The sequence below is a fragment of the Hyla sarda genome, chromosome 1, assembly GCF_029499605.1.
Source record: "Hyla sarda isolate aHylSar1 chromosome 1, aHylSar1.hap1, whole genome shotgun sequence".
NCBI classification, from domain to species: domain Eukaryota; kingdom Metazoa; phylum Chordata; class Amphibia; order Anura; family Hylidae; genus Hyla; species Hyla sarda.
This window is the reverse complement of record NC_079189.1, coordinates 166,724,112-166,738,328: the sequence shown is the minus strand read 5'-3', so window position 1 is coordinate 166,738,328 and position 14,217 is coordinate 166,724,112. Positions and strand designations below refer to the sequence as shown.

Sequence of the window (14,217 nt, the reverse complement as noted above, 5' to 3'; positions counted from 1 at the left end):
AACTATGATGCACATGTGAACAGATTCTTTGGGGGATGTAATAAATTGAACATCACTAAGCTCTGATACTGCCCATGGAGTGTGGTGAGACTCTGACCTCTCTAGTTATGACGAACCAAAGAGGGGAAAAAAGGAGCCAAGATTTCAGATTGCCCACATATGACATATCAACTAAAACACATACAAGATATTCACAAGAGCATATGCATTTCTTTTTAACAACAGATTATGTTGCACTATATGGGCACAAAACATTGCTGGACTGCTTCTCTAAAATGTAGAGAAACACAGACTAGCACATGTCCCCATTCCCAGTTTAAATGAACTTGTCACTTATTTTAACCTAAATAGCCAATGCCAGCATGTAATGTATGAAAGTATCATATTTCACACCATTATTGAATGTCCCCAGTCAGATACATAGGTGTAAAAAAAATAAAAAATAAATTGTTTCATGCAATATTTAAATTACCTGCAACCAATCATTTGGGCGGACAACTGCGGCAAGTAGTCACAGTCCTCAATGCATTAATCACGCTTGCTGGGGTGTGAATGACAGCACAGACATGCCCGGTTCTCAACAAGCTATTTCTGAAGTCTCACATTATCCTGCAGCAATTCTCACACTGCAAATGCTGCTGCTACTGCGCAAGATTTTGGCAATAGCGTGTTGTGATCGGGACATGCCAGCACTGTTAATTATGCCCCAACAGTTGTGATTACAGTCCTGGGAACTGTCAGGAGTTGTCTGCCCAAATGACTAGTTGTGAATAATTTAAACATTACATGCAACAATTTTAAAGTTAAGAGGGGTTTTCCAGGTTTTATTAAAGGAGTACTCCGGTGAAAACCTTTTCTCTTTTAAATCAACTGGTGGCAGAAAGTTAAACATATTTGTAAATTACTTCTATTAAAAAATCTTAATCCTTCCAGTACTTATTAGCTGCTGAATGCTACGGAGGAAATTTCTTTCTTTTTGGAACACTGATGACATCACTAGCACAGTGCTCTCTGCTGACATCTCTGTCCATTTTAGCAACCATGCACAGCAGATTTATGCTAAGGGCATCATGGTGGCTCAGTGGTTAGCACTGCTGCCTTGCAGTGCTGGGCACTTGGGTTCAAATCCCACTAAGGACAACAATAAATAAAGAGTTATTATTATTATAATAACGTCAGCAGAGAGCATTCCAAAAAGAAAAGAATTTCCTCTGTAGTATTCAGCAGCTAATAAGTACAGGAAGGATTAAGATTTTTTAATAGAAGTAATTTACAAATATGTTTAACTTTCTGCCACCAGTTGATTTAAAAGAAAAAAGGTTTTCACCGGAGTACCCCTTTAACTTTTAACCATTGTACATGTGTTGCCAAGTTTTGTCATAAGTACTTAAGTACTTGCCTAACATGTGTGGGTAGGATTGACCCTTTTTTTTGTGATTTCACGGTCCCCCCCAAGTTAAGCATTCCTCTGGTCTCTGGATGACTGTTGTCTCAAGCCTTTCCCAGGATCTGGTTTGGCTCAAGACAGCAGCTTGGCTTCTTCTTTTCTTCCCTGACAAGTTAGCCCCCCCTGATGGAGTGGGTGGTCCAGCTGTACATGCCACCGCAACAACGGTCCAATGCGTTCACCTGTTGTCTTCTGCAGACTGATCACATCACAGTAGGGGGGGGGGGACGCATTGAACGTTGCATGTACAGCTGGACCATACATCTCATCAGGGGGCTAGCTTGTCAGGGAAGACAAGAAGAAGCTGAGTCCTCTGTGATTAGCTGTTGTCTCGAGCCAAACAGGATCCTGGAAAAGGCTTAACCAGGGGCATTTAAAAAAAAAAAAAAAAAAAAAAAAATCACAAAAAGGGGGTCGATCCACCCCACACATGTAAGACAAGTAAAGCACTTAAGACATAATATGGCATTACAGGTACAATAGTGAACGTTAATGAAACTTGGATTGGATCGGACTGCAGATATCAAATAATGGTAGCAAATATGATACTTTCATAAACTGCATGCTGCCACAGGTTATATAGGCTGAAAAGGAGTGACAGGTTCCCTTTGAGACTAACCAGTACTGCAATTTTAATCTTTCTACTCATTTGTATCCCCTCACTGTAAACTTGCAAATGGGGCATGCAATGCATACCAATACATAAAAAGGACTAAGCCTGGCTATATAATGGAAAGACTACTGCGTTCCTAAGTATACAGTAAGGAATGCAAAAAATTACAATATGGGTTATTCTTTTATAACTTTGTGATTGTAGAATGCTAAATAAAATCAATAGTAATACAGTAATATGTCAACTAGAATCACTTAAAAAGATATCCCTGTATATAGATTTTGCTTTACATACTTGTTTTGTTACCGCATGGTGTTCTTCTGGTTCCATCATAGAACATTTACTTAATGTGGCCAATGCCAAGCTTAGTTCCACTGCTCAGACACTCTTGTACATAGCAAAAGGGCATTTAACATGTTATGTGGCTTTCTGGTTGAACAAAAGGGGGCACTAGCCCAAGTATGAAACATAAATCACCAAAATAGACCTATCATCAGTCTGGAGTGTCAAGCTCCTAATCGTATAGTACCAAGCGGTATTAACATGGGTATCACCGACAAAGAGACCTCTAGATAAATGCCAATACACGTATTTTAAAAAACATAACCTTTATTAGACTACTAATTAATAACAACTGAATAACACAAAAGAGTGGACATACAAATGTGAAAAAAAAAACGTGAATAGCACACTCCACAAAGATCAGCACGGACTGAGGAGCAGCCAAGATGCTGGAGCCGAAAACGTCACACTGCCGCTCAGCCTATCGCCGGCCGAGTCGGGACTTCGCTGCGGCCGGTGATTGGCTGAGTGCAGTATGACTCGACCACCGGAAACCAGGAAGAGGATCGCGGCGGAGACGGGAGACGGTTACCAGAGGCACCGGGGAGCGAAGGAAGGTACGTACATCTTTATTTTTTTACTGCCGGCAGTATGGAGGACAATTTTTCTATTCTGGAGTTCTCCTTTAATATGTAGCACCTGGCTTTCTGACTGGTTTCAATCCATGGATATCTAAATGCAATATAGACCCATCATCATATATCCAGTAATAGTATAAAGTGCAGTATTTCAAACTTGCCACAGGGCCTATAGATATGGGTGTGGGACAAATGCTCAAGGTAAGGTGGAGTAGAGATATTATAAACCTTGGTATATTCCAGTGTCGCGATCAGCAGTATAATACAAAAGTAAATGCAGTGATAGCCCAAACGTCACTGCTATGTGCCCCAAAAGCTTGATAGGGAGAGCAGTATATTTACAATAGATAATATAGGTATTATCAATAGATAGAGTAGATAGCCTAGGGGCTTCACTACAAATACAGCGTCACATACAGATAACAACCTCCTCCCCCCCCCCCAAAAAAAAACTTAGAAATGGAGGCACACTCCGTCTCAGTTACTTATCCCGCTGTCACGAGCATGCTTCCCCGCTGTACTGATGATAGGGGACGGCCTCAGATGGCTCCATGCGTACTGGAATATGAGCCATGTACTACTTACCATCGAAGATCTTTAAATAAGCTGCTGCCGCTAGATGCACTTCCGGCCGGAGTGGGAGGGCGCCAAATTCAGCGTGAGCTCCAAGTTGTCATGGATGAGTCTTAGCTCCCGAGTGGGATCAGTATCCTAATACTGATCCCGTTCAGGGGCTGTGTAATGAGATGACAGTGGAACACGCTTGGTACAAAGTGCGTTCCACAGCCCGAAAGTTGTCATGGATTGTCGAGAGAGAGCGAGAGCGAGAGAGATACCAATCTACAATATTCAATATTATATTCATATATTTGATGTGATTGGATCACCATAGTGCATCTGAACTAATATGCCATTATTCATATGTTACATGCTGCATTAATTACAGGAAGCATGGACATCCGTTAGGAATGTACTAGAACCAGAAAGATGGGAAAGAACGCAACTCAAAAATCTGTTGCTTAAATGAACGAAGGAAAAGACAAACAGTCATTCAATCCACCTGGGGCCAAGGTGCCCATGCGATAAATCCATTGTGCTTCCTTCTGGGGGAGGAATGTATTACTTCGATAGCCTGGAAAGAGATGGAGGATTTATAAGCAGGATGTACCAACGTCATATGTGTGGCAAGCGGTTTTTCCCTCTGGTGATTGATATCACCTAAATGCTCAAGTATGCATCTGCGAAATTCCCTTTTGGTTTTGCCAACATATTTACGGCCACAAGGGCATGTGCAAAAATAGACGATGTTAGAAGTCTTGCAGATAGCAAAATGGCGACAGGAGTAGATTTTCTTATCTCTCAGGCCCTCAAAATTTTTAGAAACGCATATGTATTTGCAGGCTTTGCACAAGCCACAGTGACAGGTGCCAGTGATTTTTGATTCAGCCGAGTGTTTTCGGGGGGAGGAAAGAAGAAATGGCTATGAACCAGCCGATCCCCCCCAATTTCTTCCTCGTCGGTATGTTATAGCCGGATGTTCGCCCACCAGGTCAGCTATCTGAGGGTCTGCTGTTAAGATGGGCCAAAACCTTTTAATTATGTCCCTTATCTGACTGGCTGCAGTATCGTATGTCCCGATAATTCTTAGGGTATTATCTGCTGCCTTTTTTGGTTGAGGAGTAAGCAGAGAGATTAGGTCCCGTGTGGTAGCACTGTTATAAGCTATAAATAGTAAACATATTTGGTATTGTCGCTTGCATATATGTCAGAACTATAAAAATATGTTAATGATCCCCTACGGAGAATGGCGTAAAAGTAAAAAAAAATATAAAATTTATGTGCACATATGTGCACACTTGGCACTGAAACAAACTACAGATCATGGTGCAAAAAATGAGCCCTAACACATCCCTGAATACGGAAAAATAAGAAAGTTAGAATGGGTAATTTTAAACTTACTGGTTTTGCAAAAAAAAAAAAAAAAAGTTAAAAAGGTTGAGATTTTTTAAACACAGCACAATAATAGAAATGTACTTAACCATGGGTATCATTTTAATCGTATTTACCCAGAGAATAAAGAAAACATGTCATTTTTACCATAAAGTGTACAACGTAAAAACAGAACCCCCCCCCAATTAGCAAAATTATGATTTTCGTTAAAATTTCCTTTACCATACATTTTAGGGTAAAATGAGTGATGTCATTACAAAGTGCAACTGGTCACACAAAAAACAAGCCCTCGTATGGATCTGTGAATGGAAATATAAAAGAGTTATGGATTTTAGAAGACGAGAAGGAAAAAACGAAAAGCAATGGAGCAATCTGAGGCCATCCCTTATCAGTACAGCGGGGAAGCATGCTCGTGACAATGGGATAAGAAACTAGAGTTTGCCATTACACACTTTTTATCTGTATGTGACGGTGGGCTAGCTACATCATCTATTGATAAAACCTAAATATACTACTCTCCCTATTGAGCTTTTGGGGCACATAACAGTGATGTTTGGGCTATCACTGCATTTATCTTAGTGTTATACCGCTGATCACACCACTGGAATATACGAAGGTTTATAAAATCTCTACGCTGCTTTACCTTAAAGGGGTACTCTCGTGGTAAACTTTTTATTTTAAATCAACTGGTGCCAGAAAGTTAAACAGATTTGTAAATTACTTCTATTAAAAAAATCTCAATCTTGCCAGTACTTTTTAGGGTCTGTATCCTACAGAGGAAATGGTTTTCTTTTTGGAACACAGAGCTCACAGAGCACAGTGCTCTCTGCTGACATCTCTGTCCATTTTAAGAACTGCCCAGAGTAGGAGAAAATCCTCATAGCAAACATATGCTGCTCTGGACAGTTCATCAAATGGACAGAGATGTCAGCAGAGAGCACTGTGTTCCAAAAAGAAAACCATTTCCTCTGTAGTATACAGACCGGAACATACTACTGGGATCCATCCAGTTTTTAATATTGCTCACTGGTAATTGATCTATTGGTGTAGCTATTTTTATATCACACACGTTATTTTTGGGTATTCATTGTCATGTCTCGGCGGTCACAGACTGTGGAGCATGCAATCTACCCATCTGTCCACCTTATAGTTGGTTGTTTTTTTGTTTTCTCCCTCACTTATACAGGTCAGGGAATGGCACTGTGGTTGAGGCCACCCTGTTAAGGAGGTGGGTCCCTCAAAAAGCGGGGACCGAGGGACGGGTCTCTAGATTAGAGTGCACTCTTCCCTACAGGTGCCCTTCTTTACTCCATCTGGCCCAACCTTCTGCCCTGCAATATCACAAGTTAAGTAATCCATCTTTACTAGTACGGGAACCGTAACATCTACATTCCTTATTATATTCATCTTTCCTGTCATCTTGGCTGCTCCTCAATCCATGCTCCCTGGGACATACACTGGGATCTTTGTGGAGTGTGCGATCCACATTTTTTCACATTTGTATGTCCACTCTTTTGTTTCATTCAGTTGTTATTAATTAGTAGTCTAATAAAGGTTAGGTTTTAAAATATTGGCATTTAACTAGAGGTCTCTTTGTCGGTGATACACAAGTATGAAACCACAAGATCTAGAAACAGGAGCATTTTTTTTTTACACTTGTTTAAATGAAAAGTAAGAACAAAAGTAAGAACAAAAGTACACGTGCTAAACACATTGGTGCTTAATTGATTCCAAAAATAAATTATGTTTTATATAAGCTAACAGAGGAAAGTGAAGTTTAATGCTTGGAAACCTCTTTAAAGCAATTTTGTTATACACGTGAACAGTGCCATGAGTGATTTATTTTGGATACAGCATACATATGTAGAATGGAGAAGGACTAAACCACGTAACAATGGAGAGAGATAAATATGAGGAGACAATCACAGTTTACTTACGTCTCATTTTCTTTTACAATGCTTTCTAGCTTTAATCTCATTTCAGCCATTTCAGTCTTTTCAAAAACATAAGAAATAAAAAGCAAGTGTAAAAGGACAGAAAAAAAAAACTACAAAATATGAGAGCATACAAGCCTTTAAAAGATTTACATTGTCATTCATTCTTTTTCAGCTAAAGGCAGTCATATATTCAGACAGATCTAGGAGAGAGAGAGAGAGAGATACATAGATACCTGGCATAAATGGAGTTGGTTACTCATATCCTCGCTGTATTTGTCAAATTCTCCAATTATGAAATCTGCATTTCTAGTGGAAAAGAACAGATTTGCATAATATGAGGGTATAGGTTACATGTAACAGATTTGATACATTTTTGCATGACCTGTGACTAATGCAGCCCTGGCTCATCTTGTCTGTTTTCATAAACTCACCTTGATATAAGAATGGTATTTATAGGCCTGAAAACATCTTAAAATAAAAAAACTATTTAAACCACACAACTTGATGAATTTTGTATTCAAGAGTATTCAAGAGAGTTTTAGGTCTTGTAAAAGTAGCAATTTAATAGTGATTAATTCCAGCTTCCTATAAAAACAATATATTGATGCAAGCAATAAAAGCAGATGATTCAGTTAATGTGCTTACCTTTTTTCAACTAGAGTGGAGGATGAAGTCTCATAATTCCTTAACTTACCAGAAGTCTAAAAACAAAACAAAATAAAAATAAATAACTTCCTGTCATAATATACTGTGTGTATATGTATAAGTAAGGCAGTAATGCTCAGTCTACAGTATATAAGTCATTATATAGTGATTTGAACAAGTAAATGCAGATGTCTCCTTTTATATTGCTCCTCTCACACATATAGGTTCCTGATCCTACGTCAAAATATAATTTCAGACAAGGGAAGCTGAAGCAATAAAACAAAGGACTTACAGAATTATTACTGCATTTATTTTTTATTAATATCAGCTGTGCTCCTCTTAAATAGGCAGTCATTTGCAAAAACTTTTTATATCGCATAGAAAACATTATTCATGTATATTTGTAGACTACATTTAGTTAAAAATGAATATATTTGTGTGTACAAAAATGCTGCCTTGTCCCTGCAGCTATTGTCTGTGCAGAGACAAAATACAGGAAGTGTGGACCGGACAAGCAGGGCTCTGTACAGTCTGCTATCTTGTCCTCCGTGCACAGAGCCCCGCTTGTCCTCCGTGCACAGAGCCCCGCTTGTCCTCCGTGCACAGAGCCCCGCTTGTCCTCCGTGCAGAGCCCAGCTTGTCCTCCGTGCACAGAGCCCCGCTTGTCCTCCGTGCACAGAGCCCTGCTTGTCCTCAGTGCACAGAGCCCTGTTGGTTTTGCCAACATGTTACGGCCACAAGGGCATGTGCAAAGATAGATGATGTTAGAAGTTTAGCAGTTAGTGAGATTTTTTAAACACAGCACAATAATAGAAATGTATTTAACCATGGGTATTGTTTTAATCGTATTGACCCAGAGAAGAAAACATGTAATTTTTACCGTAAAGTGTACAACGTAAAAACAGACCCCCCCCCAAATTTGCAAAATTATGATTTTTGTAAAAATTTCCTTACACAAATTTTTTTTGGGGGGGTTTACCATACATTTTAGGGAAAAATGAGTGATGTCATTACAAAGTGCAACTGGTCACACAAAATACAAGCCCTCGTATGGATCTGTTAATGGAAATATAAAAGAGTTATGTCCTTAAGGTCAAAATGGTCTGTGTCCTTAAGGGTTTAAAGATCTTAGATAGTAAGTAGTACATGGCTCATATTCCAGTATGCATGGAGCCATCTGAGGCCGTCCCCTATCATCAGTACAGCGGGGAAGCATGCTCGTGACAATGGGATAAGAAACTGGGGACTCCCGTGGTAAACTTTTATTTTTATTTTTTTTATAATCAAATCCTGTATTTTGTATTTCTGCATTGAGACACAAAAGTAATAGCTGCAGGGACAAGACAATTTGTTTAACCCAAAACTGTACACATTATTTAACCAATGTATATTACAAATATACATATAATGTTATTATCTACATTATCTATAAAAAGTTTTTGCAAATGAAAGGTAAGCTTTAACCTTCATAACCAGATATACAACATATGGCAGCAATGAATCCAGCCAGAAGTTTCCTATAACTTTTCTTCTTAGCCATACAGCTGTAGACTTAATGTCCACTTCTCTAAATTAATGTTAAAGGAGTACTCTGATGCAGAGTATTCCTACTCCATCCTGCCCGGGCTGCAAAATAAATGAAAAATGAACCATCTCTCAACTTCCTGGGTTCCCGCAGAGCGCCACTACAGCTGATCGGTCCTCCGGTCCATCCTCTTCATACTTCCATGTGTAACGAAGCATCACATGGCGCTCAGCCTATCGCCGGCCGCCGCGATGTTCTGCCTCGGCCGGCGATAGGCTGAGCGCCATGTGACGCTTCGTTACACACGGAAGTATGAAGAGGATGGACCGGAGGACCGATCAGCTGTAGTGGCGCTCCGCGGGAACCCAGGAAGGTGAGAGATGGTTCATTTTCATTTATTTTGCAGCCCGGGCAGGAGGGAGCAGGAATATTCTGCACCAGAGTACTCCTTTAAGGTTTTGATGAGGAAGTAACTAGGTTTTTGTGAGCATCCTCTACCACATTCGGTGGGAAAAGTGCAAGAGTTGTGGCAAAGAATTTCCTTGCCGAATTTCCTCCCAGAATCAGTGCTTATATTACACAGAGATAAGGGACAGAAGAAAAAGTCACATTCGCTGATAGACTTTTTGGGGCAGATTCTGCTGAAACAATAAACATTGTTCTTTTGGTGGAATCTGGTCCGCGTCGTAAGGGTCGGTGTGGAGGGTCCATAGTGTGCTCTATGCAGTAAAATCCCATCAAGGTCAATGAGAGTCTCTTGCAAGTGGATTCCATTTGGAATTTATTCTAAGCGGAATATTCATAGCGTGCATGGGCTGTTAGAAGGCTGTGGATTTGTGTTAGCTTTACTGGATTGACCACCTTTGTCTTTCTAGTTGTTTTTGTCTTGGTTTTTAATTTTTGTCTTTCCTTCTCTAACCTTCTTTCCTTTTACCGGGTTCTTTTCTCTGTTATTTTATATTCTATGTCCCACAAGTTGTCAGAGTATTGTTCTTAGAGATTTAAGTCTTCAAAAACAAATCTCCAGCACTATAGTCATATTATTTAATATATTTGTTTTTACAGTCATTCATTGTTTGTTGCACATATGAAAAGATCACTAAAAATACTTTTTGAAGCAAGTAGTAGTTTAACGATTTTTATATATTCATTGAATGCGTTCGTGTGAAATAGGACATTCCTTTCTGTAAAAAGGAATAAAATAATTATAGCAACACTTCAGCTTTTTGTCCATCATTTATTGACAAGTATAGAAAAGAAGACCTAAAGCATTCAAAGAGTGTACTGTGATGTTCTGCATCAGCTATGACACATTTCTATACAGATTCATAGTAGACAAGGAACAAATGGTCTAATACAGCTTCTACTGTAACAAAGTACTTCACGTGGGTGAGTTATTGGTTGGCACTAAAGGTTAATGTACTGCAGAAGCATGAAAGCCTGCTCTTCCAGAAGTAGCTATGTAGTGCCACTCCAACTCCAGAATTTGATGAGGTGTATTCCATGTAGATTATAGCATTAAAAGAAATGGGACATAGGTTTTGGTCCCACGTCAGACCAAGCTTATCTAACCCAGTATAGAAAATATCAAATTATTGAGATCAACCAAAGGTTAAGGTGCTCAAGGTGTGTTTAAAACTTAACTTTTAATCTAATAATAACAATAAAAGTATTCCACAAAAGAAAAGGTGTGACAGTGGTCCCAATACCATTAAAAGCTTACTGAAGCTATGGTCAATTTTAAATATAGCAATCAACTGCACAGATAGGGCTCTGCAGGGCCCAGCCAGCCCAATCATGCAGATTACCACAAAAATCTATATGTAAATGAAAACCGCTGACACGTTTCTACCATTTTGTAATAAATGGGGTCATCAGGGAGGTAACAAAGCAGAGTAATTTTATAGACCATAACTATAAATATGGTAACACAGACAATAGCCAATTGATGATATATATATAATGGCAATATATGGCCAGTGGAAAAATAATAAAGACCAGGGGACGGCACACATGCCACTCATGGCACGTGGGGTGCTTTTCGGTGGCATGGGGGCTACGGTCAGAGAGGCAGATGCCGCACATGCACGCACATTTAAAGCTTCATCCCAGTGTGAGCTGCAGGACCTGCAGCTTCACTGAGAGGAGACCTGTGACCTCTGCCCGCACGCACACAGGAATGCTGGAGACAGGGGGAAGCGTGGTGCAGGTGACAGGGAGGGGGGATGATGATTTGGATGTGAATGCAAACTGGCTACTTCCCTACCTGGCTACCTACACAGTTACCTGCCTGGCTACCTACCTTATTAATTTGCTGGCTACATACCCACCTACTTAGCCACCTGGCTACCTACCTACATAACAACCTAATTACCTAACTACCTACTTGCTACCTAACTACCTATCTACCCACCCAGGTACCTACCTACATACATACATAGCTACCCATTTACCTACCTTGCTACCTACCTATGAACTTACCTCCAAATCTACTTACCTACCTACCTACCTACTTATATCCAAGGAAAATCGTAGCTCACCAAAGTATAAAGTGCAGAATTCAGTGCAGGTTATTCCATTCCAAACCGTGTTACAGAGCAGGCTACGTTTCGTCGCCTCTCATGCTTGACAAAGGTGAAGATAGGTTGCTGAAATGTAGACTGCTCTGTAACACTGTTTGGAATGGAATAAACTCCACCAAATTCTGCACTTCTGGGGACTGCACAGAAAAAAAATGCGGAAACTCAGATGTTTGTCCTACAGATGCTGCAGTGATGGGTTTTGGCTGGAAGAAGTCGTCATGGTGGTCTGAGCCAGAAGGAGAACAGAAGGAAAGAGGACTACACTGACCGTAAAAGACGTGAAATGTAAGTCAGTTAATGTAACACGACTGGGGTCTGATCCTGGGGTCTGTATTATGCAAGGGGGGGGGGGGGTCTGTATTGTGGTCCGATTCTGGGGTCTGAATTATGGTGGGTGGTGATTCTGGGGTCTGTGTTGTGGTGGGTGGTGATTCTGGGGGTCTGTATTATGGTGGGGACTGATTCTGGGGTCTGTATTATGGTGGAGCCTGATTCTGGGGTCTGTATTATGGTGGGGTCTGATTCTGGGGTCTGAATCATGGTGGGTGGTGATTCTGGGTTCTGAATTATGGTGGGTGGTGATTTTGGGGTCTGTATATGGTGGGTGGTGATTTTGGGGTCTGTATATGGTGGGTGGTGATTCTGGGGTCTGTATATGGTGGGTGGTGATTCAGGGGGCTGTATTATGGTGGGGTCTGATTCCTGGGTCTGTATTATGGTGGGGTCTGATTCCTGGGATCTTTATATGGTGGGTGGTGATTCTGGGGTCTGTATATGGTGGGTGGGGATTCTGGGGTCTGTATTATGGTGGGGTCTGATTCCTGGGTCTGTATTAGGGAATGTTAACACTGATTAATACTTACGCGGAATTCTCACTGAAAAAATCTGCTCAGAAATGACCGGGTTTATCCGCGCGGAATTCCACACAGAAATCAGTGCAGAATTCAGCGCGGCATAGGAGACATTATTAAAAAAAAATAATATATATATTCCACGGGAATTACGCGCAAAATCCTGAGGAAGAAAAAAAAAAAGAAGGAAGAAAAAAAATTACATTGAGTTCTATGGGGTTAGGATGCGAATTCCGCATGAAGAAAGAACATGTTGATTCTTCATGCGGAACGTAATTCTGTGACAGAATTCCGCTAGCGGAAATTCCTCAGTGTGAACAGCAGAAATTTTATAACATACTATGGGGTTTTTCACTGCTGAATGAATTGGAGAGGAATAAGCGAGCAGAATTACTCACGGAAATTCCTTTCCAAACCTTCAGTGTGAACATACCCTTAGGGTTTGTTCACACTGCAGAATACCCGCGGAATTCCGCAAGTAAAATTCCGCACAGTGAACGTTAGCAACTGTGTGAATGGGTCTTCCCCGTGACTCGACCACACTGCGGAATTTCAGCGGCACCGCTGAAATTGTTCTGCGCAAAGAAAGAACATGTTCATTCTTTGCGCGGAAGTACGCAAGCACTGCATAGCAGTCAATGATGACGGCGCAGTGCCGTGCGGTCCTACCGCCGCTGCCGGCTGCCAGACTGAATTTCCGATCGCTGAATTGCGCAAGCGGAAATGTAGCTACAGTTCCGCAGTGTGAACATACTCTTTTGGTGGGGACTGATTCTGGGGTCTGTATTATGGTGGGGTCTGATTCTGGGGTCTTTATTATGGTGGGGTCTGATTCTGGGGTCTGTATTATGGTGGAGTCTGATTCTGGGGTCTGTATTGTGGTGTGGACTGATTCTGGGGTCTGTATTATACAGGTCTGAGTTAAGATGGTTGTTCTCACTGTAAGGTCCTTACAGCAAGAACAATATATAGGGACGATTCTGGAAAAAAAAATAAAAAATACACCCTGTAACAAGCCACACCCCCCACCCACAACAAGCCACACCCATGTTTCTGGCACACCAAACAACTTAGAAAAAATGTGGGCACAGCACTACCAAAAGGTTGCCTACTCCCAATACAGACAATGGAAAATATGGTTCCTGTGGGAAAAAAGGCTTTCCTTAATATTCCTGTAAAGCAAACAAAAATCCGTGGTATAGGATCATGTAGCCTGTAAGGGAAATAGTACTGGCCCTTGGATATAATTGCACAACATTGCCATAGCTGAATTGGGTCGTCTATCCATGGTTCTGTGGAATTGGTGTTTAAAGTTACACGTACCCTTGTCATACAAATTTAATACCTGTAATATATTATGTTGAGAAAAATCCTTTTCTTCATACTGCTTCAATTTTGCTCTTAATTTTTGCACTAAAAAAATAAAAAAATCATAATAATTATATATATTATACATACACACATTTATTTATATAGAGTTGTTATAACAGAAGGTATGAGTAGACTGGTTAGCATGTGAGCTTATTGAATATAATCTATACACTTACAGAGCACTTAATAAACCTTTTTACAATTAGGATTTCCCTTTCTTGAGCTATGTGAGTTTATAATTTGTTAGGTCAGCCACAGCAGGTGCTTCAAGAATAATGTATTAAAAGGTGTATTCCAATTCATAATACTTATCCCCTATCCACAAGATAGGAGAAAAATGTATGATCATGGGAGTGTCTGATCAATGGGACCCACC

The 14,217-nt window shown here is 40.5% G+C and overlaps 1 protein-coding gene across 5 annotated transcripts in view; it reads right to left on the bottom strand.

Moving 5' to 3' along the window:
• The window catches only part of SCLT1 (sodium channel and clathrin linker 1), a 304,861-nt gene that overhangs the window by 261,919 nt on the left and 28,725 nt on the right, over nt 1-14,217 (bottom strand). For all 5 annotated transcript variants that reach the window (XR_008890865.1, XR_008890864.1, XM_056563484.1 and 2 more), the window contains exons 3-6: nt 13,816-13,883; nt 7,513-7,568; nt 7,101-7,173; nt 6,868-6,923 (exon numbers count right to left, since the gene is read on the bottom strand). Coding sequence is in view for 3 of the 5 variants with exons in the window: in XM_056563484.1 (XP_056419459.1) it covers nt 6,868-6,923; nt 7,101-7,173; nt 7,513-7,568; nt 13,816-13,883 (253 nt within the window). In the remaining 2 variants the exon portion in view is untranslated. The remainder of the gene's footprint in view (nt 1-6,867; nt 6,924-7,100; nt 7,174-7,512; nt 7,569-13,815; nt 13,884-14,217) is intronic.